This window comes from Anser brachyrhynchus (genome assembly GCF_964034855.1).
Source record: "Anser brachyrhynchus genome assembly, chromosome: 7".
NCBI lineage: Eukaryota > Metazoa > Chordata > Aves > Anseriformes > Anatidae > Anser > Anser brachyrhynchus.
This window is the reverse complement of record NC_137701.1, coordinates 21421525-21449348: the sequence shown is the minus strand read 5'-3', so window position 1 is coordinate 21449348 and position 27824 is coordinate 21421525. Positions and strand designations below refer to the sequence as shown.

The 27824-nt window shown below is 37.1% G+C and overlaps 1 protein-coding gene and 1 long non-coding RNA gene across 2 annotated transcripts in view; one reads left to right on the top strand and one right to left on the bottom strand.

Moving 5' to 3' along the window:
* Nucleotides 1-1914: 1914 nt before the first annotated feature.
* LOC308198485 (uncharacterized protein) overlaps nt 1915-27824 on the top strand; it is a 40156-nt gene continuing 14246 nt past the window's right edge. Inside the window, exons 1-23 of the mRNA XM_080600942.1 lie at nt 1915-2026; nt 7540-7630; nt 8521-8698; nt 9470-10038; nt 10230-10325; nt 11647-11667; nt 13148-13207; nt 13505-13558; nt 13856-13900; nt 14673-14699; nt 15002-15046; nt 15695-15739; nt 16366-16419; nt 17789-17857; nt 18560-18628; nt 20595-20663; nt 23106-23174; nt 23601-23669; nt 23761-23829; nt 24756-24824; nt 26057-26128; nt 26734-26802; nt 27376-27447. Coding sequence (XP_080457068.1) covers nt 8542-8698; nt 9470-10038; nt 10230-10325; nt 11647-11667; nt 13148-13207; nt 13505-13558; nt 13856-13900; nt 14673-14699; nt 15002-15046; nt 15695-15739; nt 16366-16419; nt 17789-17857; nt 18560-18628; nt 20595-20663; nt 23106-23174; nt 23601-23669; nt 23761-23829; nt 24756-24824; nt 26057-26128; nt 26734-26802; nt 27376-27447 — 1869 coding nt within the window. The 5' untranslated portion in view covers nt 1915-2026; nt 7540-7630; nt 8521-8541. The remainder of the gene's footprint in view (nt 2027-7539; nt 7631-8520; nt 8699-9469; nt 10039-10229; nt 10326-11646; nt 11668-13147; nt 13208-13504; nt 13559-13855; nt 13901-14672; nt 14700-15001; nt 15047-15694; nt 15740-16365; nt 16420-17788; nt 17858-18559; nt 18629-20594; nt 20664-23105; nt 23175-23600; nt 23670-23760; nt 23830-24755; nt 24825-26056; nt 26129-26733; nt 26803-27375; nt 27448-27824) is intronic.
* Nucleotides 6025-27824, bottom strand: part of LOC308198522 — a 36737-nt gene continuing 14937 nt past the window's right edge. The window contains exons 5-9 of the long non-coding RNA XR_013953979.1: nt 26037-26205; nt 12874-13000; nt 9252-9389; nt 7850-8062; nt 6025-6185 (exon numbers count right to left, since the gene is read on the bottom strand). This is a non-coding gene — a long non-coding RNA (uncharacterized lncRNA). The remainder of the gene's footprint in view (nt 6186-7849; nt 8063-9251; nt 9390-12873; nt 13001-26036; nt 26206-27824) is intronic.

Here is a 27824-nt window from a genome sequence, read left to right as displayed (position 1 = left end):
ATAGAAAGGGCACAAAAAAGCAGGTTACCAAGAGAATTATCTTTATAGCACGAGCCACATGATATTATTCTGAGCCTATAGTATTAGGGCCCATGATTTATAATGCAAAATCTGGTGAGCTATTGTTGAAAAGATGCCTTGTTCACCAGCAGCACAGGATAGTATTGCAGTAGCACCTATCCATTTGCATAATAGCTGCAGCCAAGTCAGTCAGATCATCTGCTGAAACACAAACCACTTTGAACAAGTCTTTCAGAGTACCAGTAGTTCTTGACAGAATTTTTTTTCTGTTGTTCCTTAAAAGGACCAAAGAAGCACTTAATGTGCAGATTTATAAAATACTAGCAATCACAGCAGACTGGAATCTACAGTTTGGTGTCCATACCACCTGTATCTGGGGCAAAATGTTACTTTTACTTTACATAAACTGAGTAAGAAGCTTGCTACTAATACCAGCAAAGCTATAACAGATCCTTTATGCATATAAGCTATTCTTTCCTGCATTGACTCCTTGTCTGTAGCCACCAGTGACTGATAACCTACAGGAGAGGGGCTATTACCCAGAAGCACCCACACCTGGAAAGGTGCAAGGCCACATAACTATGAGCTCATTAAAGTAGAAGTGTTCTCAAAGGTGTTTCTTTTGTCCTTTCTGTTCTTGGATTAATGTGCACAGCTGAAAGCTTCTTACCACTATTCCACATTCATTTAGTGATTACATGCAAACATAACCAAGATAGTTTTGAACCTCTGGGTCATTTTACTCAGTAGCCAAACATTCCCATCTTCCATAAGAATACAAATGATTGATATTTCCAAGGCACCTTGTAACTGCTCTCCTACTAACCCCTAGACAGCTTTGGAAAATGGAAACATCCTACTCTCCTCTTTCAGTGTTCAAGAAGACCTCCCACAGCCTGAACTGGGGCAAGATTCCTCTCAGAGTGATGCTCTACTTATTTGCACAAAGAATATCTAAGAAAGTACTTGGAAAAAATGATGATTTTTTTTCCCTACCTCTACACTTCAAAGATAAAGCAGCAGAGTTTCCCTATGAGGCAAGGAAATGAGTTTAGTAAATACCATTCAGAATACAGTTGACCTTAACTATTCACATGGCAAGTGGAGTATCTGAAGCCATACTAACCCTCACACTTCTTAGTATCTTGTACCTTTCTAATCATGAAAGAGAAGTTGAAGATAAGACTTCTTTTTCTTGGAGTTGTGTTTGCATACATTATTTAAGGTTTGGCTTAAGTACTAGTAAAATCACAATACCCCATTTTTAAATTTCACTTACACCATCATTTTCATGTTTCTATGTATTATTAAAAAAAAAGAGGATATATCATTTTACCACAAGGAAAAGCCTTATCAATATCTTCTTAAGTGTATGGTACTAACAAATCTACAACTTGCTCAATACATTTATTTGAATTCAAGAGCTTCAGCATGGATAGCTACAAACCTAACAAATATAAATTTAAAAAAAAACTTACTGAAAATAAGAATATTTTTGACACAAACCCCATCATCATTAATATCTTGATACCTACAGTAGTCCTCAGATCCAGAAATAGAGATCTACTCAGGTTTTTGGTAGGCTAGATTCCAAAGATTACAGCATAAATACATTTAAGCTGGTAGCTGTTTAAAGAGAATTATTAGCATTTTCAGTATGTCTAGTCTCGCCTAAAAAAAAAAATACCTTTCTTCACTTCAGAAATCCTTGCTATACTTGCACACAAAGTGTTACAGCTCTTTTGTTAATATTTTAAAATATTTACTTACTTGTCTGCCAGCCTCCCTCAGCTTCATGTTGCTGATTGTATTCCTTCACTCCTGCTGAGGATCTTACAGCCCTATCAGTTATTTATGTAACTTAGCAAGTCAACTCTACAATAATAACCAAGTCCCAACTACAGAAAGCCCTTTTGTTCCTCACATGGTTTATCTCCGCTCCTAAGAACATCTTCCCCTCAGGGTACAGAGCCTTCTGCTTCCTGAGCTTGAGAGTCCTTCACAGGTAAGAGCCCTCAGCAGACAAACCATGTGTACGCCGAGATGCTGCAGCAGTTTCAGCTGTGCTTAGACTCTGCTTGGGCAGCAGCAGGCAATCAGGCTTCAATTTTAAAACTCGTTGTTGCTGCTTAGGTCTAGCTACCAGCATGGAGCCAGCATGGCAGGCCACAACCTCTAAAACCCCAGAAGCAGCACTGCCAATGATGCTTCCCAGCATGCTGGTGCAGGTTAATGTGTACCTTGGGGGTCATGCTGTCAGTCAGGCACCCTGACAGATGGCAGAAATGGGCTGATACCTCACGAAGGGCAACAAGGGGATGAGTAGGTGGGCAGGGCTGGTGGGGAGTGGGGGCTACCAAGGTGCACAAAGCACACTGGTGGCTCGGAGGGCTGCTGGGCCTGCAAGGCTGTTGCAATGGGTGCAGAGAGTCTAATGCATATGTTTGTAAGTATTTTTAAATAAAAGCCACATAATAAAAGATGCAAATTATGGCATTTATAAGAGTTTAGGGTTATGCTGACAATAAGAGTTATAAGATAAATATTTGTCTTCTTATAATGCTATAGATAATCACCTCTGTGAAAGACAAAACCTATTCCCAATGCTAAAAGGATTCCAACTTTAGAAGTGTATAGAACTTGCCTTTTTATACCAACTCTATCATTTTCATTTGCAACATACTCTATGTACAGTAACATGCTTTAACTTGCTAAGCGTTTTTCCAGCGGAGTAATTCTTTTTCCAATTGTCAGATAATGTCTTCTCTAAATGTGCTAAGTGTGATTAAAGCAGCTGCTTTTTACTGAAACTCTATGAAAACATGAGCTTCCACCCCAAAAAATGTAAATACTGCATTAAAAAAGGGATAGTGTAAAAGAGTTTGGTATGGCTAGCTACAGGTATCACACTGTTGAATATAAGGCAGGTAGAAGAAAATATTTGTGCAAAATATACTTTACAATAAGAAGTAACAAATGCAACAGCAAATCCAACATAATTACTTGTCTAAGTACTTTTTCATCGGTACCGACACAGAAGATCAAATATTTTAAGATTCCATTTAGTTTCCATTTTAAGAGTATTCTTGATCTGGTTAGATGTTCAGTATTATTAAATGAATAGTCAAATATTCAGTATGTTAAAAACATATCAATACTGTTTTATGTATATTCTTTCATGGCTTTGTTAGGCTGAATGCTACAAACTTTGAAAATAACTTGCTTACATATACATGTATTTACTTATTCAGGCTGTAAGGTGGAAAATATCTCTCAGAAAATTTGCAAAACAAAATCTAACATTGATATTACACACAGATTATGCTCATAGTAAGCTTTTGGTAATAATATACAAAGATAAAATGGGAAAGTACTGAAGACAGCCTCCCTCCTTCTATGCCTCATTACAGCTGTATGTTTTCCAGCTGTACCTCCTGAAAAACTGCAGAAGAACTATATTAAAAGAAGGAGGAAACAGGGAGATGAATTCATACCAGCTGCAAAAGAAAAGGCTGTGTTTATCAGACTAATCCCAAAGAGTCGTTAGAATTTGTTGGTAGCTACACAGAGTAGCTCCTTGACATCAAAAAACCTTGCTTACAGCATTTTCTCTGACGAGTTCAAATGAAAACACAATACAGCCTACTTGCCCAAATCTTTCACACTTGATGCTCAATATTTGTACTAAAAAGGAAAGATAAATCCTGGCTTCACTAGAAGCAATAGTTCTGCCACTACCTTCACATATGCCAGGATTTCATAATAGGTTTTCATAAGGCTGTGCCATGAAGACATAATTTTTCATAGAGAAAAACCAGCTTTTGTCACAAATATATGTCCAAATTATTTTTCTTAAACTGCAGCCACAACAGTTTGCAACTTCAACTCAATTTGTCATGACTTAATGTACTCAGCCTGAATCTTGAGCTGTCAAATTCACTAAAACACATTTTGCAATTAGAAGGAAAAACATGGGCATCCATTTTATCTTTCTTCAGATGCAACCTTCAGCAAAGTTAGTTTTGATTTTTTTTAATTTTCTTTTTCAACTACTCTGAGTATTTGAACTTTTGAACTATTTTTCCTAAAATTCATGCTTGTGATACAACTTAGAGGACTGTGAGCTACATTCTTTATAACCTTGATATTTAATAATAGAATTCAAAATATTGTAAATGGTATGCTTTTGTTATTTCACTAGTTCAAGTCAGGTAGCTTTCTGTGTTTTTTGGTTTTTTTTCTAAACACAGTGGTCATGTACTTACGTGTAAAATACAATGAAATAAATACTCTTGGAATACCACTACAGCATGATACATAGGTTAAATGGTCAAGACTATCTTGAGGCCATGAAACACTAGAAGAAGACTGTGTGAAACATGCATATTTTTAACAGTTCACAGCAGATGAGATATGTGCATTATTCACACTGAAGTGGCAAAAAAGTTGAAATATATTTCAGAAACATCATGTCAAGCTCTTGACAAGAATGGGACAAAGATGGGACAAAAAACTACCATCAGGGCAGAGAAAAAAGGAAACATTCTGTCTGCTTCGTGTTGCTCTCAAAAACTAGCCTCCCTGGTGGTTGAATATTCCTTTAGTGTATAGAAATACTCATATGGTATTTTGCTAACTGTGCTGGCTCATGGTTACTTCTGTCCCCAGTGCTGTTGCAGGCCTGTTGACAGCTGAAGAAGAATGAGTCAGGGCAATGTCACATTTTAGTGATGTGATACCACGGTAGAAGACATTAGCTAGTCCAGCTTAACAGAAACAACAAAGGCTTTCTCAAAAATGTTCTGGATTTTGCTGACCAGTAGATTAAGTGGTCACAGTAGAGCTAGACAAGGCTGTAAGAGCCATACCTGCTTACAGGGAGAAGGAACAGATGGAAGCAATAGAGCCAGGTAAGAAGTCTGGAAGACTCAAGCTTGCTGCTACTTTTGTCCATTGGAAGTGACAGTGAGGACTGTTGCTGGTGCAAGAGGCCACACTATACACAGCAACTGGCATCTCTTAGCCCCAGCTGTTCATTCAGTGTCCCTTCAAAATGACCGCGCAACCTCATGGAGCCCTGAAGCTGTCACCACCCATATACAATGGTAACAGCAGACAAAAATAGGCATAACATCACTTTGGTCTCCTTTCTTGATAGTGTTAAATATACTCACTTGTGGAAAGAGTGTATCTTTCCTCATTATGTCTTTCATCATGGCTCTAAAATTATAAGGAATTTCTTTTGATTTAATATAGCCTATTTAGCTGTTTTTAAATAGCTCTTATATACCTCTTTATTCTTCGACAAAATGGTTATGCCTCACTTCCCAGATTGAAATACTAAGATCAAAGAGGTGACAAGTCTTGGATTTCAAACAGTAATGGAAAAAATCCAAAGATCTGAATATGTAGCAATAATATCTGTGACTTCAGCTTCAGTTGATGCAACTGTAAAGTAGCCTTTATATTCATTTCTTTCGAGTCCTGCAAAGATTAACAATCTTAGTGCCAACTACTGTCATTTTGCTGGAAGTTTTTGTGAGCTGAGGTAGCTTAGCCTAATTCAGTCAACTAAGTATGCAAATCTGTAATGCCATCTCAAAAAAAGAGAGGTCAAATCATGTCAGGGAATAGAAATATAATTAATTGCATGCTGAAGCATCCAATGTCTAAGTTCTTCAAGATAAAATACGAAACTTTCATCTTTCCAAAAATATTGAACTGGATGCTCATAAAATTCTAGCAATAAATCTATAACATTTAAATGACAGCATGAAAGTCCTAATCATAGCTTTTAAGACATTTATTTTATTTAAAAAATATTTTTGGTGTCATGCCATGAAAATGTCAAATTGGTAAACGTTAAACTTGTTAGAATTTGTAGTATATGAGGCAAAAAAGCTTACTGTTCATTTTTGGTTTTAAAAGTTATCTCGGGTTATCATCAATGCACCCATACTTTACATTGGCATTATTTAGGTTTTGACGGAACGTCACCACAAGAATAGTGCAGGTATTGAGAACATACAACTTCAAAAGACTGCAAGTCGAGAAGTGTATTATATGGTAAATTACATACCTGGAATTCTGGACAGGATAATGCCATGTATTCTACACAACTAGCTATAAAATGTGGAGGCCCCGGTAAGCTTTTAAAGTTGCACCTGGCCAAAAAAAAAAAGTTGTCCTCAGGGTGAACATCATTCGTAAATAAAAGGAAATATCCTGAAGCCAAGAACTTGCTACAAAACATACAAGCAGAATAGTTATTTAATTAAGAAATTATTTGCCAGCTATGTTTTAAGGTAGGAATTAGCAGTGAAAATGAAAGAATGACAATGTTTTGCTTATGGGAGGCACACAATCCCAACCATAGTTAACATGCTTTTTCTTGCTAGAATTAGATTTTTTCTCAGTAAGGTTTAAGGGCTATGTGAGATTTATTATATTTCAGTTAAACACCATATTATTTGTATTCCCTATAGGGCATAAAAATGTTTTTTAATTTCTTGCCTAAACCAAAATCTAAATGTGTCAGTAGAAGCAAGGGAAATCCCCTTAGCCTCTTTGCTTGTGACTGTCAGAATGTGGGCTGAGCCGGTGAACTCTTAAAAAGGAAAGGAAGACTCTGGTTAGCACTGGGTCCTCTTTGTGTGCATACAGGTGGAAAATTATGGGTCCAAAAGACACAAAAAAATGTATTTCTGTGGAGAAGAGCTACTTGTTTAGTAGATTTATTTATAACATAAAAGCTTTCTGAGGATATTTGAAGAATTAGGTGACAAGCTGCAATCACCAGTAGAAGAGAGCGCCTTCAGGATCCACAGCCACCTAGCTTAGTTTTACAAAGGACCATACTGTGTGTCAGAGTCCTTGGTCTCTATTAGAGTTTTTGGAAGGTGTGGCAGACAAGCCTGGAGAAACTGTACAGCTTTCTAATTGGTCTGTCTTTTTTGACTTTGTCATGCTGGGTATTCTCACCAGTAACTGACATTTCACTTGGCCCAGTCCATGGGACATTGCAAATCTTTCTATTACAGAAGTGACAGGAATCCCTCTTTATAAGGAGATTCACGTAGGTCTGAAAGTGGCATGGACCACTGTGATGATGTTGAAAACACAACACCTGGTATCAAAAGCTGCTTTGCCAAAGCATGACAGATGCACAGAAGTATGGGAGGGAAAGGTGTGCGGTGGTGGTGGGAGAAAAGAGTGAATGTGAGTAGGCTGGTGGGTAGGGAAGTGTGTTGGGGTGCAAACAGTCCTCGTCCATACATGTGCAGGTATGCATGAAAACTTGTATGAGGAAATGGTGGGGGGGAGGGTGGAGGAGGAGGGGCATGGGGTGTAAACCAGGGATACATATTCATAGCCTGGAGAGGTGTGGGTGGGTGCCTAGAAGGGGGAGTAAGAATTATTGTGACTCCCCTTTCTCCTTGCCTTTACTGGCCCCTCCTTACGTATGACATCAGTTCTCACAGGAGCTTGCAAACCTACTTCTCCCTCCTTTCCTCACAGAGCGCCCAGCACAGGCAGGACAGCACCACTGCCAGCAAGCCGAGGGCGGCATCCTGCATCTCCGCAGAGCCTCTTGGTTAGGAGCATCAAGGTAAGGACCCCTCTGTCCTCTCTGTGTTCGTGGGCACCACAAATCCTGCCCTAACCAGCAGGAAATGAGAAGCCCTGCAGACCCAGCTGTGCTAGGGACTTTTCTTAGATGCTCAGGTCCTGGCGGGTTTATTCTTGACACTGAGCTGCCCTTTTGCTATGTACTGTGCTGACCTGGAAGAGCTTGCAGGGAGAGGTCAGTGAGGCAGTACTGACTTACCGGTCTGTGAGCTCTGGGTGTGCCTGTGAGCCCAGGACAAACAGCTCAGTCGCTGCGGAAGGAAGAAGTCCTGTCTATAGGTAGCTCTTAATCCTGGGCTCAGCACTCTGGGGCCCCAGGGTTGCACAGTAGGTACATTCATGTCTGGACAGCAACCTCAGGCCATGACTGTTCCTCTGTAGGACGGCTGAGACCCTCAGTGGTAGAGGGTTCCTGAGTAGAGAGAATGGAAAAACTTGAGTTTGCCTCTGTTATTCCTTCTCCTTTCTGTGCCAACCCTGGGCAAAGCAAGTTCAAAAAACATCCCTGTGAAGTTCACTTGGGGTTCACTCTGCATCCACATGGGCACAGCCAAGGTTACGGTTTCTGAGAAGTGCTAGTTTTACAAACGCTACCAGGCAGCAAGAGAGAAAACTGGAATATGTATATGAAATGTCTGCCTCTCAAGTGCTCTAAGTATATGCACTATGCCTGAAAATCACTTCAATATGTCTCTGCTTATTATTTATTACATATTTTGGAGAAGCTCTTACCTAAAGAAAATAAAACCCAGCTCATTTTTACGGAATATTTGAAAAAACAGCCTATTAAGCAACTTGTCGAAGCAAAACTGAACTTTTATTGTCTGTGTACTGCTGAGCTACTACTGTGTTATTATTTATGTTGTTTAGGAAACAGAAACCAAACAAATTATGTTCTTCAGACTCTGGTGGCTTTTGTGGATACTTGAACAACATCAATTTTTAGCAGAAAATCTCAGAGAAGAAAAAAGTTATGGACTGAGAAGACCCAAACCTAAACACATTCTATCAAATACTGTAGAAAAATATCCCAGCCCAAGTGATCAAGGTGAGTATTATCATTTTAAAATAGGTGTTGTTCTTTTCCTTGATTCATTTACTCAGGACTATGTGGCTAACTCACCCTCTAACATACTACTTATAATCAGCCAGACTCACCTCATTCTAGGTTTTCACTTGATTTTTGTACTTCAATCTTTTTGCTCTTTTCCTCTCCCTCCCCTTTTGTGTATTTTATAAGAGGAGATTACTTGTTTTTGCTTTGTTTTGTTTTTTAATATGGTTGGTAGCATGTTATTGTAATTATTTCTTTTGTAACTGCATTTCTATCAGAGTAATACATCAGTAGTTCAGAAAATTATTACTCTCCAGTGTACACCAGTGCAGATCCTGCTCTTGGAATTTTTTATGTCACTATATGTGAGTGTTAGGGATGGAAACCTACCTCTGTAAATCACGTTCCAATGTCTCATTCAATAATACTCATTTTTGTGAGTAAGATCCCTCCCATCTTTCCAGCCCCAATCCTGCTACCCAGCATGAGGACAGATCGAATGTATAAACACCACTGCAACATTCCACATTCCATGACATTACCTCACCTTTAGATTCTTATTCCCAGGGCATCTGCTCTGGAGCAAATTCCTCAGCCTCTATATGCTCTACCTTCACAAGGGTCTCACTCTTGGAATCACAGATGTTTTCTTAAACTTCCACAGCTGAACTCCTGCTTTTGAAGCCTAAAATACACAGAAAGGTAAGGGTATAAGGAGATTTAGTATGAAAACACTCCATTCACCTTCCTACCTTTTTATTCTAGATGAAGACTGCATTCTGGAAATTGCTTTTTTACTGGACAGCTCCGAGAGTGCTAAGGATTATAATCACGAACAGCAGAAAAAATTTGTACTGGAAACAGTAGACAGAATGAAAGGTCTGCAGCTTAGTTCTGGACGGACCCTTAGCTGGAGGATGGCCTTACTCCAGTACAGCAGCACTGTTTTCATAGAACAAACTTTCCGTAACTGGAAAGGTCCTGAAGTGTTCAAATCCCACATTGCTCCAATCACCTACATAGGTCATGGTACCTACACAACTTATGCTATTACTAACCTCACACAACTCTACATGACTGAAGGGACTCCAGGTAGCGTGAAACTAGCCGTGCTCTTCACCGATGGAGTCGACCATCCAAGAAACCCAGATATTTTTGCAGCTACAGCTGATGCTAAACACCAAGGAATTGTATTGTTCACAATGGGAATGACCAGAGTGGCTGACGAGGTTAGCAATGCTGCCAAGCTCCGGCTCCTGGCCAGTATCCCAGCATCCAGGTTCGTTTTCAACCTTCAGGACAAAGGAACTGTGGAGAAGGTTCTCAAAGAAATGGTATGTACAGAGAAATATTTACAAATGGCTAGAGGAACGTGAAAAAAACTCTTACTCCCAATATCTTGAAATGCTTATGCTATTAAAGCATTATAAACTATTTTTACATACTGAAGTAGCCCGCTAATATACACTTATTAATAAAACCATTGTGTCAAAGTGTAGTTTTCCTTTCTCTCCTCTTTGTTCAGGTTGCCAGCCAAAATACTGAACCTGGAACTGAATTAGACTCAAGGAGACCTGTTGTGAAGTTATTTTTATCAGTTTTTTTTCTCCTCTTAAGAAAGGTATTCTAAAGCTCCTTTCTTAAAACAATGAATTTTGACATCCTAATGCTTTCTTCTGTGACAAGCAGGAATGTGACGTTGTATCAAAAAAGATGCAACTCTTGCAGAAGTGAAAATAAATTGTAGACCTTATGTCAATTCAGATCAAATCTGAACTTGATCATAGACGTGAATTTTCATGGAAAACCTACCCCATATTTAAGAGGAAATGTGTAAATTGAGCTTGAAGTTTTGCTTGGGTGCCTCTTTTTTGTGTGTAAGCTTGATTTATAAAAAACATTCCTTGCCAAGTGTGGAGAACAGTGCCATGCTCTAGCCTAGGCTACTATAAATCTGGTGACAGAAGCTGTGGATAAGTCCTGATTTGACCATACATAAAGAAAATATGAGTAACAACCAGGAGACTTTAGTAGTGAAACCAACAGCTGAGTGATCTCATACAGGCCTAGAGCTTGCATACAATCTGGCCTTCCTGCCTGTCCTTCACTTTGACAGCCTGCCATTCTGCACTGGATTCCCTGCATATCACCCTTCCTATCTTCTCTGCTATTACCATTACTATTCTGTAACACAGCAACCACCCCTCAAGTGACTAAGCACACTTTATCAAATCTGTTTTAATGACGTCTGTTTTAAATAATTGTTTTGGCATAATTTTATGTGCATATATGTGGATTTTAGATATTTGTATTACATTGCCATTCCTCACCACGTTTATGTACTCTCAAGGGACCACATCAGTTGTGAAAGGCTGGAGGAATGCATTACGTCTGGGTGTTTCAGCTGTACAGATTTTATAAAAAACAACAGACCTAATTTGATGATGACTGTCAAAGAGAAATATGCTGAAAGTCAAATCTTTTCTAAGCTATTACTGTTCACGTTTTGTACACACACAGTTAGGCACAATCAGAAGAGCATCTGACGTTTTCTCAAGTGTAGAATATGTACCATTCACTCATACTAGGGGGCTGCTGCTATTCAGCACTTTGGAAACAGCACAGTCCCTGAGTGTGTTGTTCCCATATACCTAGCTAACTGTTGTTTCAGGTCTGTTTACCACTGTAATTGTAGCAAGCTATGGCTGGACAAAGAGTGGGTGATTTGTGCAGTCAACAATCTATAATAGGAAATGAAATTATTAAAATTACTTTAATGTTTTTCTCATTAATTAAAACTTAATTAATGTTACTTAATATGTTATTTGCTTAATTTAATTAACTGCTGAAAGAATTATTTTTTATATCTATCATTGTTCTTCCTGTAGAGCTGGATTATGACATTAAGTTTCTAATGTTGTTTCCAATATCTGTCCTCATAGAAAGATCTGTCTGAGGAAGCGGTAAGTATTTTTTCCCATACAGCACTCCTGCTTAGTATGTTCCCATAGACATTTACTATTATATTAAACATAAAATTCAAGAAAGCTGTTAGAATGGTGGGTTAGTAATATATGGACTCCAATGGAATTGTCCTCAAGTAAAACTACATGCTTTTGTATTTGCACAACAGAGCTTTAATTTGCTATCCTTAATTCATTTACTTTTTCTCCTTATTCTCAAAGTTGAGAAAGAACAATGTGTGAGTATTAAGGTTAGTGAGAATTTGCTGATATATCTCAGAAAGCCATCCAACAAACTCAGTGGATAAGAAAACATGACATTGAGTTGAATGTGGTGCAGCTCTAGCCCTTAATGACCTTCCTATGATAAAGAGTTAAAGAAAAGGAAGAAATTGGAATAAAGTTCCACCACTGCACTTTTCCAGTTTCTCCACACTGTGTCACCCTGTCTGTAGGCACTGGTAGGTCTGGCTGCCATTTTGTGGTAAAATAAAATTAACTTTTCTTTTAAACATTTTAGTCCTACTTAAGTTATAGTCATCTCAGGGAAAGACCATTCTGATGAGCAGCCCAAGGAAACTTTTATATATTTTAAGTGTTTGTCACCTTGAAGCATTTTAATTTTCACTGTTGTGTTGATTTTTCTCCTTCAAAATAAATAAGTAGCATGCCATTCAGTGTTACCCTTGGAAGACACATTACTAAGCACTGGGATATTTAGACAAGAATGGTGTTTAAGCCCTTCACTACCAGATGCCTCCAAACTGAGTGGATGTTTAAGAAATAATAAAACCAAAAATAAAAACAACATTCTCTATTCTTCTGCCAAAAAATACCCCAGAAGCTGTACACATTCTGTATTATATAACAGATTAAAAAAAAATCACAGATAAAAATCATGTAACTATGTACCACAATATTTGACTGGAGCACATGACCGCAGAGATGAAAGAAAAAGGAAAAATAAAATAAAAAAAATAAAAACTATTACAATGAACAGCATTAACTAGAAAAAAATATCCATCCATTACATCTTTCATTTATAAATCAATCTGGAGATAGACTATAATTTATTCTACATGCAGTGGAATAAAGGTAAAAAGAGTAATAGATGTTTTCTTACTGCATTGTCTTGGCTATCTCTACACAGACTACTAATGAAAACAGACCAATAATCAGAGACACTCATCATACTAATAAACTGACCTTGTGAGGAGTTTGGAGGTAAAGCCATTATCAAGATGACTGAAATTTCAGGAGTAGGAATAATATGGATTTTTGGCTGGAGCACAGAGGCCACATTCTTCGTGACTGGTAAACTGATGGCTAAAAACTTTCTGTAAAACATGTAAATATAACAGGTTTCTGATCATTTCTGGTGCATTCACAGTAGCTATTCAGGAATTTATAAGTAATGTTCAAGTGTTTTTTCTCTCTTTATTAAAACGTACTGATTTGGATTTACTATTTTCATTCAAAGTGTCCACAGGCTGCCATATGTAACTGTGAAAAGGGGGAGAGAGGTCTTCCTGGCCCTGCTGTAAGTAGCTGTCATTTCTCATTTTCTTTTTGTTGAATAATTGATACACAGTACAAAACAAGATTTATTTCATTGTTGGTAGTTTTTAGGAAAGTACCTGAACCCAATTTTTTTTTTTGAGAAAAACTGTTGTCTATTGAGCCAGTCTTGCTGCTCCCAGAAATTTAATTTCAAGGCTATGGTAAATACAGAGATGTTTTAAAAGTAAATCTATAGGAAGCAACAGAAATATATAGTCTATATATTGTGAAATAAAATTATGTGACTAACATAAGAATTTTATTTTGTTACTTTCAGGGTAAAAAGGGTCGCACTGGGGATGATGGAGCTCCCGGCCTGAAAGGAGCAAAGGTGATGCAGTTTTCAGATTTGGGGAAAAGATTTGGTAACTTTGTTAATATGGAAATACTAAGCCAATAGTGCCCATGTATTTTCCATCTAATAATTTATTTAAACTTAATCTACCCCTATTCACTATAGTAAAGAAAAAGATTCCTTACAAAAAGTGTCTTACATCTAACATAAAATCATCAGAGAGTAAAAAGGAGTTGGTACGCTTCCTGTACTACACTGAGATACCTATTCAGCTCATCCAGAAAATATTATCTTTTCCTGATTTCACTGATCTTGATGTTGGATTACTCACAGGGAGAGTCGGGTCTTAATGGAATCCCAGGACGAGATGGAATAGAGGTAAAAAAAAAAAAATACTTTTCCCCTTTTTCTCCAATGAGCTGGGTTGATTTACTTCAAGATAAAAAATGGCACATTAAAAAAAGGCAAAACATTTTTGTTTCAATTCTGGTTTACCAGCTAATGACTCATTAACGCTAAAAAAGCTGAAAACACTATCATTGCTTAAAGAGAGGGAATAACTCCTACCTGTAAGAGTGATCTAGAAATACTCTCTAATAATACATAGTTCATCCTAAAAAGAGAGGAAAGCTTTGATATAATAATCTACGAACATTACAGAAGTTGACACTCTGCCTGCATCTTCATGGGTCAGTTTCAGTTTTCTATTTGGCAAATACGGGTTCCAAAGTGTAATAGTAATGAAAAAGTTGAAAAAAATACATATAGGAGTAAGTACAGTACTAGACCCTTAGTGCCTGACTGAATTCATTCATGTACTAATCGCTCTGCTTTGTTTATTCATATTTATTCAATACATTCTTATTATTTAGTGACTTTTTTCTTGCTTTCTTATTTTAGAACGCTTCTCGCTATGATGGAAATATTAATTCTAGTTGATCTGCTATTACATAATCAAAATCCCAGACAAATGGTGCTTTCTAAGATTTGTACACACATATAAAAACATCTATCATGACCAGTAGAAGTAGTATTTACAGTCATATTGCAATGTTTATGAGAGATCCTGTAACTCTTCATTAGAACCTGAAATGCTGTTCATTTGGGTTATATATCCTTACAAACTGCTTTGCTTTTTTCTTTTTCCTAGGGGAAATCTGGGTATAAAGGAGAGAAGGTATCACTTTTAGTCAAAACTGCTTGTATCAAAATTTGATTATTATTTATTAAGTCTATTGCCATATTTCGAGTGAATACTTGTGATGAACAATGACATCGCTTTACCAAGTGCTGCACAAGCTCTAGTGGAATATGTTTCCCTTCCCCAATGAACTTACATCATGATTGCTGTAATATGTCATGAAAATAATAACATTTAGGTCATGAGTTTTAATTAAGGCACCCAATGAATAAGGATGATGTGCTCTATATACTGTGTATTCTATAAGGGAATAAATATTTATTCCTTTTCCTTTTAAGGGTGAAAGAGGTGAATGTGGAATCCCAGGGATAAAAGGAGACAGAGTAAGTAGCCACAAAATTGTTAGGCTTTCAGGAAACACAAGTAAAATACAGAAGAAAATACAACTCCCGGAATAACAACCATGATGACAGATTTAAGGCAAATATCAATTTTTAAAGCTGAGGGAAATTAGAATGGACAGTTTGAAAAAGTTAAAGTGAGCAAGGATACCACTTTCAGTAATTTTCTCAGTTCCATCTGTATTTTAATGTGGTACTTCTTAAGGCTCAAGCCTAAACCTGCTTGTAACAATGGTAAAACTCTACTTGACTTTAACAGAGACAGGAGAAGTCTTGCAGTAGCAGTAGTCAGGGGGAATGAGAGATGAAAATGAAACAAAGGTTTTTTAACTACAACACCAATCTTTAATATTTGGTGTATAATCACTGTGAATATTTTCAATGAAAAAGAATTTAATCCTGGACTATGAATCCTTGACAATTAACTCTGTTCATTCTTACTCTGTATTCTGATTACCACAGTCCCACAGCCCACTTAAAAGGAGCTGGTGCTGAGCTTCTCTTGACTTTTTTTTTTTTTTTTTAGTATTAAGTTATCTAAATCAGATACCTTAATAAAAAGTTACATAAATGATTTTGACCAAATTTAAATATACAGAAAAGTGTCCCTTTTTTTTACTTGCCTTTTAGGGTCCTGAAGGTCCAGTTGGCCCCAGAGGAACAAGAGGACTCCAGGTAAATAAATAAATAAAGAAGAAATGATAAGAACAGAAAAAATGTAAAAATTCAAATGTAAAATGTAAAATTCAAAGCTCTGAAACGATACCAGGCCACAACTTTCACAGAATTCTTGAGCCACTGACCTCATGGCATCCAAAATCTATCTTCTTAAACAGCAACATTAACAATTTGGAGGAGCAGTCTAGACAACTAAATCACCCTCATACTTTATTTAGTCTCAAATATCACAGCAAATTCAGTTCCATAAAAAATAAAATAACTAATTTCCCATTCAGTGTCTAACTATTCCATTATCTCACAGAAGTACATGGGAACACTTTATTCTCTTTTCATCCCAATATTCTGGCTGAAAGCCAAGAAGCTTAGCCCATAATACATGCTTCAGTAAATCTTCACAATAGATTACTTTTTATTGTATTGAAGTAGAGGTAGAGCCAAATCATCTCTCCCACGAACCAGAGTAACTGAACCTACACGTGCACCAGACAGCATAGCTTCAGTTCTGAAATGTTTGTAACTTGTATTTTCGTATAGGCTATAGCAAATGAGAGATTGTTTTCCAAATTGCCATTGTTCTGAAACCTTGAAAAATCTCATTAAAACTACACCTGTTTTAATAGGGTCCACCAGGACAAGCTGGAGATCAAGGGCCTGAAGGCCTGCAAGGATCAAAGGCAAGAATTGCATTATTTCTTCTCTTTCTTAACATTAAGAGGCATCTTAACACATCCTCACAACAATAATGCTTTTAATTTTATAGCCCATATCCTTTTTGTAGGGGATGCATCTGAATGTGATATTGCTAGTAAATCATATACTCTTTGTATTCTAAGTTCCTAAGAAAGGTATTAATTTGTTCTTTATGTTGGATTCAGGTCCAAATCAAACTGTTCCTCTCTCATAAACAGTTAAAATATGGCTGCATCACAGAATATTACTTAGCAGCAGTGTAGTATTGCATTTGTTCAGTTTTCAATTTAAAACTATTTTTCCCTAAGTGCCAATCAGTAATTCCGTTAGGGATCTCAAATATAAAGCCTTCTCTTGGAACTATACATTCTCAAGAATTCTATAGTTAAAAATTAGTAATCTCATTGTTTACTGATGCTCAGCAGAAGATATCTGAAAGTCATCAGGATGAGTGCAACTCAGGACATAGTCTTGCAGCAGGCCCTCTGAATGAAGGTGGGCCCCAGAAATCACACGTTTCACTGGAAGATCCAGTCCCCTCTGTAAATATCTTTTCTTCCATTTGTTTCATAAACAGGATTTATGTCTATTAAGTTGTTAAGATTTGCTGGGGGTACTTCTTACTTTCCTCTTTGTAAATTCTGGGTATACCAATAGCGATGACTTCATTCTGTGGTTCTGTAATAACCTGGTATCTTTATCATACTAGTTTAACAGAAGACTCATATATCCCTGAATATTACACACAATTATGGGGACTGTTTTAACTTCATTAAGAGAGATTACAGTTACACTTTGCTTCTCAGACAAACCTTAAGCTGAATACTTCAGCCAAGGCTAAGGGGTTCTCCAGCTACTAAAAATGAGTGTTTCGAGAAAAACTTGAAAACGAATGCTATTACTTATTTTGAAATCAAATATCGCAATACCTGTTAATGCAAAATATACCAGTTTTATATGCTACCTTGCTTTCTCTCTACTTTAGAAAGGACATTATCTCTTTTGATATCTCTTTTGGTATCTCCTTTTGCACCATATTTAGAATGCCTACTGGCTAACAGTGAGTCATACAGCAGTTGGGTGGGAAAAACTCATATCCCACATGAAGCAAAGCATTCTTCCATTTTTGCCTGGTATCACTTTGTACAGGAAAATCTATGCTCTTAATAAAGGGAATTTTGAAGCACTGAAAGAGAGATGAAGTAATGTGTAAGACAATTCCAATGGTCTGAAATTCAGGATGTACAAAAAATAAACTTCAAAAACTGTTCTTTTACAACAAACTGAGTTAAACTAATTTCATTAGACACCGATTTATGTGCAGAATTGTTTCTTTTTCCATTCTTTTGAAAGGGTGAAAGAGGTCTCCCGGGGCCACCAGGCTTACCTGGAGAGACTGGAATAGGACTACCAGGCCCAAAGGTACAAGCCCTTGTCTTCTTCTGTATTATGTGTATTGTAGGACAAGAACAAAGACTGAGACAGCTGAGATAATACACTTTAAGGTATATGAGACTTCAAACCCCCAGATGGTTATTTTTTTGTGGTACTGGAGATGTATTTTGTATGTTGATCAGAACTGTTTGGGGAAAAAAAAAAAAAAAAGAAAAAAAAAGTACATTTGAAGTATGTACTTTAAAGTATTTTTTTTACAATAGTTTTTATGGTTTATGTAAGCCATACTAAGGAGCGTATAGCTGAATAAAAATGCATACGTAGCCTTAAACAAAAATTATTCTGTGAAAAACAGGCTTCTTGGTTAGGGTGAGCATAAGGAAAAAAGAAACACTAAGATAGAAATACATACTTCTTGGAAAAGTACTTTAACTTACATAATGTACAAGGAATATGATGGGAATAATTAATCCTTTAGATTCAACATTATGTTCTCCTAAATGCAGAAATGAGGCTGTCCCCTAATGGCTGTGAAAATGCACCAGTTCAATGTCTGTTGCTTCTTGAATGTTGCGTTAGTTTCAGGTTTTGAGGTGACAGTCAGGTTTTCTCTGCCATTCCTGTATTCTCCTACTTCACATATTTCAGACAGACTGTCTGGTGAGTTGTTATATGCTAGATATACAAATATCTAAATCAATCATTTTCAAAATACATCTTTGTTTGAAGGGTGACATCGGTTTGACAGGAAGACCAGGCCCTGCTGGCCCACCTGGAGTTGGTGAGCCAGGAATTCTGGTATGTCTGTTTTTTATTTGGTGAGGGAGAAGTGGGACTTCACCCTACTAGAAGATAGTGTTTCCCTATTAAAAGAGATATGTGTATGTTAAATGATGCTCTTTTTATTGTCCACTAGTTCTCACTATCATACACACTACATTGTCTGACTTTCAGTTCCCTTAATAAACTGAAAATGTGTCCAATTCCTTAACTTTTCTAAGAATCTTAGTCTCATACTAGCTATGAAAAAATGACACCTTGTGCAAAACCAAATAAATATTTACATAAATCTGTCCCCGATAGATTCAAATCCAAATATGATGACTTTGAAGTTGAATGCTTTTCAGTATCATTAGAACATTAGTACAAGCTTTGAGGGAGAGATTAATTTAAACTACTGACACATTAGAAACTGTCATGAAACAGCCTACATCAAGACATTCAGGTTGTAGAAATGGTACCAGATAACATAATCTGACCATTATTGCCTTTACTAAAGATAACAGAGGAAGAAATTAAAAAATTTTTGACTTCCAGAATTTATAGCAGGTTTGGACCTGAAGGCTTTTCCCTTCCTCTTTCTGATAAAAAAAAGTTAATCTATGTGATAATTCAGAAAATCAGTATGCCAGTTTTATAGTCCCTTTTTTCAAAGTGTCAGACATGACCTTTTGCTGAGCTACTTACAATACAGCAGAAGACTCAATTGTTTAGGGACATGGTTTAGTGGGTGACATTGGTAGTAGGGTGATGGTTGGACCAGATGATCTTGAAGTTCTTTTCCAACCTTGATGATTCTATGATTCTTGTCACCTGGATGAAAGAACTCTGGTACAACCACAAAGTGAATATTGTTCATTTTTTTTCAGAAGTAGCTTTTGCCCATTGACAAGGGAAGATTTGTAACAATTATTTCAAAGGAGGTGCTTCCAAAACAAAGATGGTTTCATCACTCAACTAACCGATCTCAAGCCTGCTTGAAAATACACTTAAAGAGAAGCGAGTTCTTGTTAAAGAGCACACAGCAACAGAGTACTACTAATAAGACCAGTGGTGACAGTCAGTCAGACTTGTGCAGTGATGCTTCATGGGTCTCTTCAATAACAGCATAGAGAAAGAGCTGCTTTGTGGATGAACAGGGGATGTACATCTTTGTTAGCCATGATGTCTGTATTGATATGACATGAGAAATTGATTTTTAAAAGTTTGTGTGTGGTTTTGTGTTTTTTTTTAATTTATTTGCCACAAAAGACTTTCCTTTTTATGGCTGAATGCAGTGCAGTTAGCTTTACCTAGGAAATAGACTTAGTTCTAAAGCCATATACAGAACCATTTTAAAGTACATTTAGGTTAAGCAGAGCCTAATCTACTGCCATTCTCTGATGTATGTGCAATCTCAAGAAATAGAGAAGAAAAAAAAAAAGCAGATGCAGGAAAACATTGCGAAACAGGCTCAAAATGGAGAGGTTTAGGACCTGCATTTAATGAAAGTTTTTAGTTGTTTTACTTGCCCCTCATGCTCCTATCAGATCTGCTTTCAAAAAGAAAAAATGTGCTGTTATTCTCTTCATCAATTGCCATCAAAACTTTGTATAGCTAGATTTTCTTCAGTATCATTGTGCATGGTCTTTACTCTGGTTTTTCCTCTCTTGTAATTACACTGAAACATTAATAATGATTAGTAACTATCTGTGAACCAAACTAAAGTTTAGGGAGTGAAGATGTCAAAAGTGTAAGGAAAATCAATTTCAGCTACATAATCTGTGATTTGTAAGCAACCAGAAAAGTAATACTGTCTGCCTTGTTATTGCTGCAGGCCAGAATGCTTGTCACTGACTCACTGTGAATATCATATTACTGTATTATTTTTAACAGGTTATAACTACACATCAACATCCAAAGACATGCTTATAACCTACAATGACACTGAACATGCTGGTTTTGATTTGAATAATTCTGGACCATTTTAAACTTACATTAACAGGGGCCTCAAGGACCACAAGGTATTCAAGGAGAACGAGGTTCACCAGGAGAAGGGCTTCCAGGAGCAAAGGTACAGCAGCCAAAGGGTTCTAAGGGCAGAGCAGTGCCATTAAACAAGTGCATGCCAAAACAAGTCCATAGCAGACAAGGGAATCTGAGAAATTTGCTTGTAATTTAATAATAAAATTTGGTATCAATTAATCTACTATAGCGTCAGAGAATTCAGTTGGTTCAAACACAACCTCTAGGCAGAGGTAGACTTTTTGGCCTGTAAAGTTGATATTTAATTGCCCTGACACTTCATTTGCAGGATCTAAGCCTGGAAAGAATTCCAGCTGTAATTTTAAAACAGCCCCTAGCATCTGGCTTTACATAAACTATTATAAAAGTGACTCCTTAAACAAAAAAAATTGTCTTTTTATTGTTGCTTATTTCTAAATCCTTATATGTGGGTACCTTTTCTCTCATGAAAGACAGGTTTCTAAGCTTTATAATACCTCAGCTACTGGCTTATGCATTTTAGCAAAAGGCTGGATTCAGTTTGTGGGAAAAGGAAACTGCTGTTCCTGTTTTGCAGATAAAGCGGAAAGTAATGACAGGCAGTAGCTGCGCTTACAAGGATGGACTCACTAAACCTCCTCCTACTAGCTCCTGTTGCTGTCTGCTGAAAACCAGCTCAGCTTGGGCTGTCACTTGGGCCTTTGGTTACAGCAACAAGTGGCACAGCTTGCACAGGAGCTAAATGGCTTTAGTGAAACAATAGTGTAGATGCTGAGATTCCCTGAGAGTCTCCTAATTTCCAGTGTCTGTCCTGAGACAGATACTCTCTGTGGCCTTCTATGCGACTTTTACCTGATTATTACTGTTTCAAGTGGAACATAATTCTTAACTGTCTCCCTGGGAGTTGCACTGGATGAGTAGTTATTATAAAAAAAATGATCCTGAACTAGTAAGATTCACTAGATTGCACAAAATCCTCCTAGAGGGCTTCTTGACACCCAGACCACCCTAAGTATATGTGGTGAATTCTTCCCTTTTAGCATAGTTTTAGCAATGTTATCAGATACAGCCTCAAACCTGGTAACCAATGAGTTCCTCTCTCCCACACATCTGTGCAATAGGTCCACTCATTTTTATTCACCCACCAAGGCAATTTTGGTTGAGAAAACAATAAAAAAGTATTTCACAGATGCAGGCCCCAATTGTCCCTTTTCTAAAAACCAATTTTACAATTTTTGCTTAGCTGACTGCAGTCAGCTGGATTTAAATTTGACTGCTGCTAGCAACGTTATCTCTTCAAACACCCAGTATATATTTTATGATGAATTATATAAATTATCTAGTCTCACTTTGATGGCTTGTATTTGTTTAGCAGATCTTATCCATGAAAAGAAAAAAGAATTTGAAGGAAGTATATTTAGAAATCACTGCATTGATGCTGAAATACCAATACATGTGGGAAGAAACATGACAACTAATAAGTTGTGCAGAGGAGCAATGCACAAGTATGGAATAATGCATAGTCTAACTGAAACTGTTGAACAATTGAAAATTGTATAAACAATTATACAATTGAAATTGTATAAACAGAGTCTACACATATCTCTAATCCTGTTTATGGCTGCCAAGTATGTCAGCTGTACAGTTTTAAATGCCTTTAAAGCAGGTGATTTGTTAATCTAAGACAAAGTGTACAGTTGCTTTCTTTCAGCAGAACTTTTTTGCTAGAAGTTCACAATTCAGCAAAATGCAAAATGAAAGCAAGTGTTCTAAACCATCAGGAGTAAGGAATGTTCCTTTTAAGAGAAATCCACATGACTGTTTTCAGTCAAAGGTGAAGTGATGGAACTGGTTAGTAGGGAGACAAAAAGCCTGTCGGGGGCATATAACTTCATTGGCTTGGGTGATTCTGTGACAATTTGCATAAGCTAACTACCAGTCTTTACTTGTTTTATTAATTGAAATACAAGAAAGCACAATATTCTTCTCCATGTTAGTATAACCTGCATTTTCACCAAGACCACTGTATTGTAAATAAACATTTAGGCCAATGACATTTACAAATACACCTCTACAAACAAGACAGTTTGACCTGGTCTTTATTCTGGCAAAATTCTTACTGAGAGACAGATCCTCATTACAACACTTTAACCCATGAGACAAATAAGCAGAATTCAGCCTTCAGTTAGTCTCGGAACTTAGCCCTGCTGACATATAAATCAGTTATGGTTTTGTCATTGATTTGAGGGGAAGCAGGACAGGACCCAAAACAATCAAAGTGGGCAGAAAGATAAAAAGAAGTTTGTTCAGCATTTTCATCAGCAATTTCAAATTGCAGAGCAAGCCCATTTGTGAAGACCTCTTTGGTATCCTGGAAAGCAGAACCAGGCACTGCTTTCTGGTTCTTCTCATTTTGGTTTTCATGATAACAGAGCAAACAGTGTCTCTAGTTACTTCAGAGAGAACAGCTGTGTGTTTCTATAGTTAACACTGCATTATTTTTTTCTTGTAGGGAGACCGTGGTTTTGATGGACCAAAAGGCCCTCGTGGACTTCCAGGCATCAGCATAAAAGGTGAAAAGGTGAGCAGTAAATACACCAGGGGATTAGCAAAGTGACAATAAATCTACATAGTACAGGGTTGACATTCACTATAAAAGGTGTAATGAGGCAACACAAAAGACCCTACACAATAAGGTATCTTGTAGACATTTATGCCCAAGAAATTCTATGAACCTATTTGAACATCTCTTTATATTAGAATAGGAAATTTTACAAAAATCATCTGATTCTGTGCGAAAATCAAGGTTTAGAACTGGAAAAATAGACTAGCACTTGTTTGCAACAATGGAACCAGCAGGGAATAAATGCATATATGAAAGATATAAGGTCAGATCCCCAGCTTCATTGACTTATGAAGTGGTTAAGTCAACATGCACTAGCACAAGAGATATGCCAGATTGTTTCTGTATTTTTATACAGCTGTTTAACTGCACTTCATTTGCCAGGGTGAATTTGGTCCTCCTGGTTTACCTGGGCCAATAGGATTACCTGGAATCGGAATTCAAGGAGAGAAGGTGTGGTTTTCACTTTCCCCTCACCCGACAGTTAAATGTCTAGTAACAGAATATACTTTATTTTTAATAATTAATTATATAATCTTTTCAGGGAGTGGAGGGCCCAAAAGGACCACCCGGCTCCAGAGGGCCACCAGGACAGGGACTACCTGGACCAAAGGTTAGAGAATTTTCTGAAGTACAAGTTCCTGTGCTGTTTTTACTGTTAAGTTTTTTGATTAAGAAGTGGTCTGTCTCTATCCTTATGCTTGTTAAAGTGCTGAACACCAATCTAAAAATTGACTTATTGCAGGAAATTATTTTCCATTTCAAGAGCATCTTTTATTCTCAGTGCAGTTCCTTATTCCAGAAAAATACATGTATACCTTACAGATTAGCTGCCTTCCATGTTAATTCTGCTGCCTGTTGCCTCATCTGACTTTGTGAATTTACTGTATCTAGCAGTTAAGAATGTTAAGGTTAAGAATGTTAAGCAGTTAAGAATGGTCCAAGGTGTAATGAAGATTACCACTGCTGAAGGAAAACTGTCAAAATAATTTAGCCTTGACTGATTAGCACAAGCCAGAACTGTAAATAAAAGAAGTCAACCTTCAAGCGTTTGGAATGCAGATTTAAAGTGATTTCTGAAAAGAGGTGTCAGATGAAGTTCCGAATGCCTTCAGGCATGGTCTAAAGTAACTAGAAGTGTAAGTGGGTCAAAGGTCCATACCAGGTAAAGTATTTTGGAGCATCAGAGATCGCCTCTTACATTTGAAGTGATTACAGGACATGCTTTACTACCGGTATAAAGAAAGAGAAGGGCAAACTGTTTATGGAAGTTAGCTTTGCAGCTGAAACTTTGGTGTGAAACATTCACAGGGACATAAAATTATAGATTTACAGCATTAATCGTTTCCACCAACAACTTTTCGGTGACAGCTCAAAATATACTTAGGGACCTGGAGATTATCAGTCTTTGTGACCAAGGGTTTAAGACATTATACTAAAGGTAATATCTTTATTTAATCTTTCCTTAAATATAACCAACAAAAAATTTGCTTTTCTATTTCTCCATGACAAAGCTCTTAATAATAATTTCTACTTAAGGGCGAACAAGGCTTGCCAGGAGAAACTGGAGTGCCAGGAGAAAGAGGTGTTGGAGAACCTGGTTCTAAGGTACATTGTTAATAGAGGAATTGTTTTATTTATTTATTTGGATTTGAAAAATTTTGGGTTTTGAGTGTCCTTTCTGTAGGCACTTGAAAATAGGTTTAGAGATGAACCTTAGGCTTTTAGTCTTTATAATTTTCAACATAGACTTTCAGTAACCTCCAGAAATTGAAACATTTAATATACACTAGTTCTGCACAAAAGTAGGAATATTTATTGTGACTGAAACTTTTGATGTACCTAGCCCATGTTCAGATCAGTGTGGCACACACCTCACCTACACGTTTGTCCAGACAATGATCCAAAATATTAAACATCTGTCAGAAATGGCAGTCCCCAGCATAAACTAAACTACAACCTGAGCTGGTGAAAAAAGCACAGAACAGTGGTTATTGTACTGTTCCTTCCCTCTTCACACAAAATGATATGGTGTAAACAGAGCCACAGCTACACCCTCACACATTTGTACGGGAAGCAAGCTGTGCTATTAGACAGAAGAAGCATTTGCTTGGAACAGAGAGGAAGCTGTAACCAGATTATCTCAGTGCTGAAGTGACCAAGATATTAACCAGTCCCTATGTCACTAACAGCCAGATTAACATAAAATAGGGGAGTAGGTGAAAATGCACTTCCATGGCAGTAGAAAGGCAAAGGTCTCTCCTGAGTTTGCTTTTTTGTTTGTTACTTAGGGATTTGGGATGGGGGTTGGAAAAGGAAATAAACTGCTTCATTACTTGATTTCATTTCTCAAACTATGGTAACACTGAGTGAATCCATTTGATCCCAAATGACCCTAATTCATCTAAAACTAGGTCAGGATTTTGAACCTTATATAAATAGGCCAATGCCATTAATAGATTCACATTCACATTGATATGCACCATCAAAATGCCCATCATCAAATCACAGTTGGATCTTCCTATTACTTTTAAAGCTACCACTTAATGAAATTATGATATTATTATTTTTTAAGAATTAACTGGAGCATTAACAGCTAATAATATTATTTGTCTAGATATAATGCACAGTTAGAACAATCAGACATTTCTTCCCTTGTTAGTAATAAATGGGAGTTGTCAGTATTTTAAAAAATGCAGGATTTTGGTTCATATGCGTAAGTGTTTGCTATAAATATACATACAGTTTAGTAGCCTTTTTAAAATAAATTTCCTTGATTCAGCAAAAGAATAGTATCAAGCCTGTATTTAATAGAAAGACTTGCTTTTTATTGATGTTAGGGTGAGCCAGGCCTTTCAGGACTTGCAGGTCTGCCTGGCCTTCCAGGAGAAGATGGAGCACCTGGACAGAAGGTTGGTTCATCTCTTTCTGGAGCCTTCTTGCTTCCCTTCAAACATTCCTACTGTTTACCCTGTGCTGATATCCAAACCTAGAAGAGAGAAGAGAATAAGTGGTGTTCATGAACAAGTGGAAATGTAGCACATTTTTGGTGAAAAAATTCTCTTTCAAACATACGTTTTTAGGGAAACCTTTTCTTCTTCTTTTTTTCGGGGGGTGGTGGTGGTCATTGTCTATTATCTTGTTTACAGTTGTTGGCTTTTTTAACCCACTAAAATCCCTTCAGCTGAGAAGGAAGATCACAGCAAAGGCTACAGGCAACCTTTTGTAGCCTTCTGATCATAGTATTTTCCCAGAATGAGATACCTATATAGTTCAAAATTCCATACTCAGTGTTCAGTCATTACTTAGAAAACATGCTACTTCATGAATTCCACCTACAGTTTTACAGTGGTTGCTTATGGGAAGAAAATCCTGGGCCCAGTGACATCAGTGGAAATTTTGCCATTGATTTTTAAAAGTCTTTGATTTTAATGAGCTTATTCAAATGAATATAGAGTTAATTTTGCACCATGTGTATTTAGTTCTCTGAAACAGTGCTTTAATTTTTTCATTCCAGGGTGAACCAGGATTACCTGGTCTTAGAGGCCCTGAAGGTGCTCCAGGGGTTGGAATACAGGGGGAGAAGGTGAGAATGTCTTACTACAGGTGACATTCAGAATTGTAAGGCTCCACAAATAGGTTTGTCAATATCTTCTCTTTTTTAGTCTAACACAAGTAATGAAAAAATACATCTCAAAAAAATAGGTTAACGAGTGTTTCTAAAAGCGACTAGCTGCAGAATTTGTTTCAGCCTCAGCCTAAACCAACTTTTTAAATAATGAAGTTAATAAAAGACCATCTGGGACATCTTTTTCACAAAAAAAAAAAAAAAAGTAACGGCAGTACAGTGTCACTGGCTCACAATGTCCAGTACCAATGATAGTGTCTGGTCCAAGAAGTTCATTAAGAGGTAAATCTTTTGCTGGAACTACTGCTTCGATTAGTAGGAATAACTGAATCAATCTTTTGGGTTCTGGCTCTTGTACTGGTCCTCTGTACTGATCCACTGATGGAAAAGTAATTATGGTTTCTCATGTCACTATCTGTATCCTATGAAATAACGACACTGGGAGTTGCTGGAGTCATTGTCCAAGACATTACATCAACTACATGTTCTTAATATTTTGGTACATGTGACATGTCTTCTCCATTTCTGTAGGGAGATCAAGGCCAGAGAGGAATACGTGGATTAACAGGACCAACAGGAGTGCCTGGGCCTGCAGGAGCTAAAGTATGTTCATTATCATGTTATGTGTGTAAAACAGCCCCACAAAACTGTGCTTTGTTGCAGATCGCAGGAACAACTTGCCTAGAATTAACTTGCTTCTTAAGAACTAACAAAAAAAAACAAAGTTCAGCTAAGGTTTCTCTTAGCAAGACACACTATGATCACTATAAACATCTAGAAGCATTTTTAAAAAACTTTACTTTCACCATACTGTTTCCCCAGTGACTTGGAAAAAGTTATGGGGCACTAATACTGGCATTTTATGCTGAAATATTTGGGAAGGCAATATGGTGTCTAGCATATACACATGTAACGGGACTTTATTTTCCCTTACACTGATCAGACTCATGACTGATATTCTTTTAAGGATGTGGAGTTTG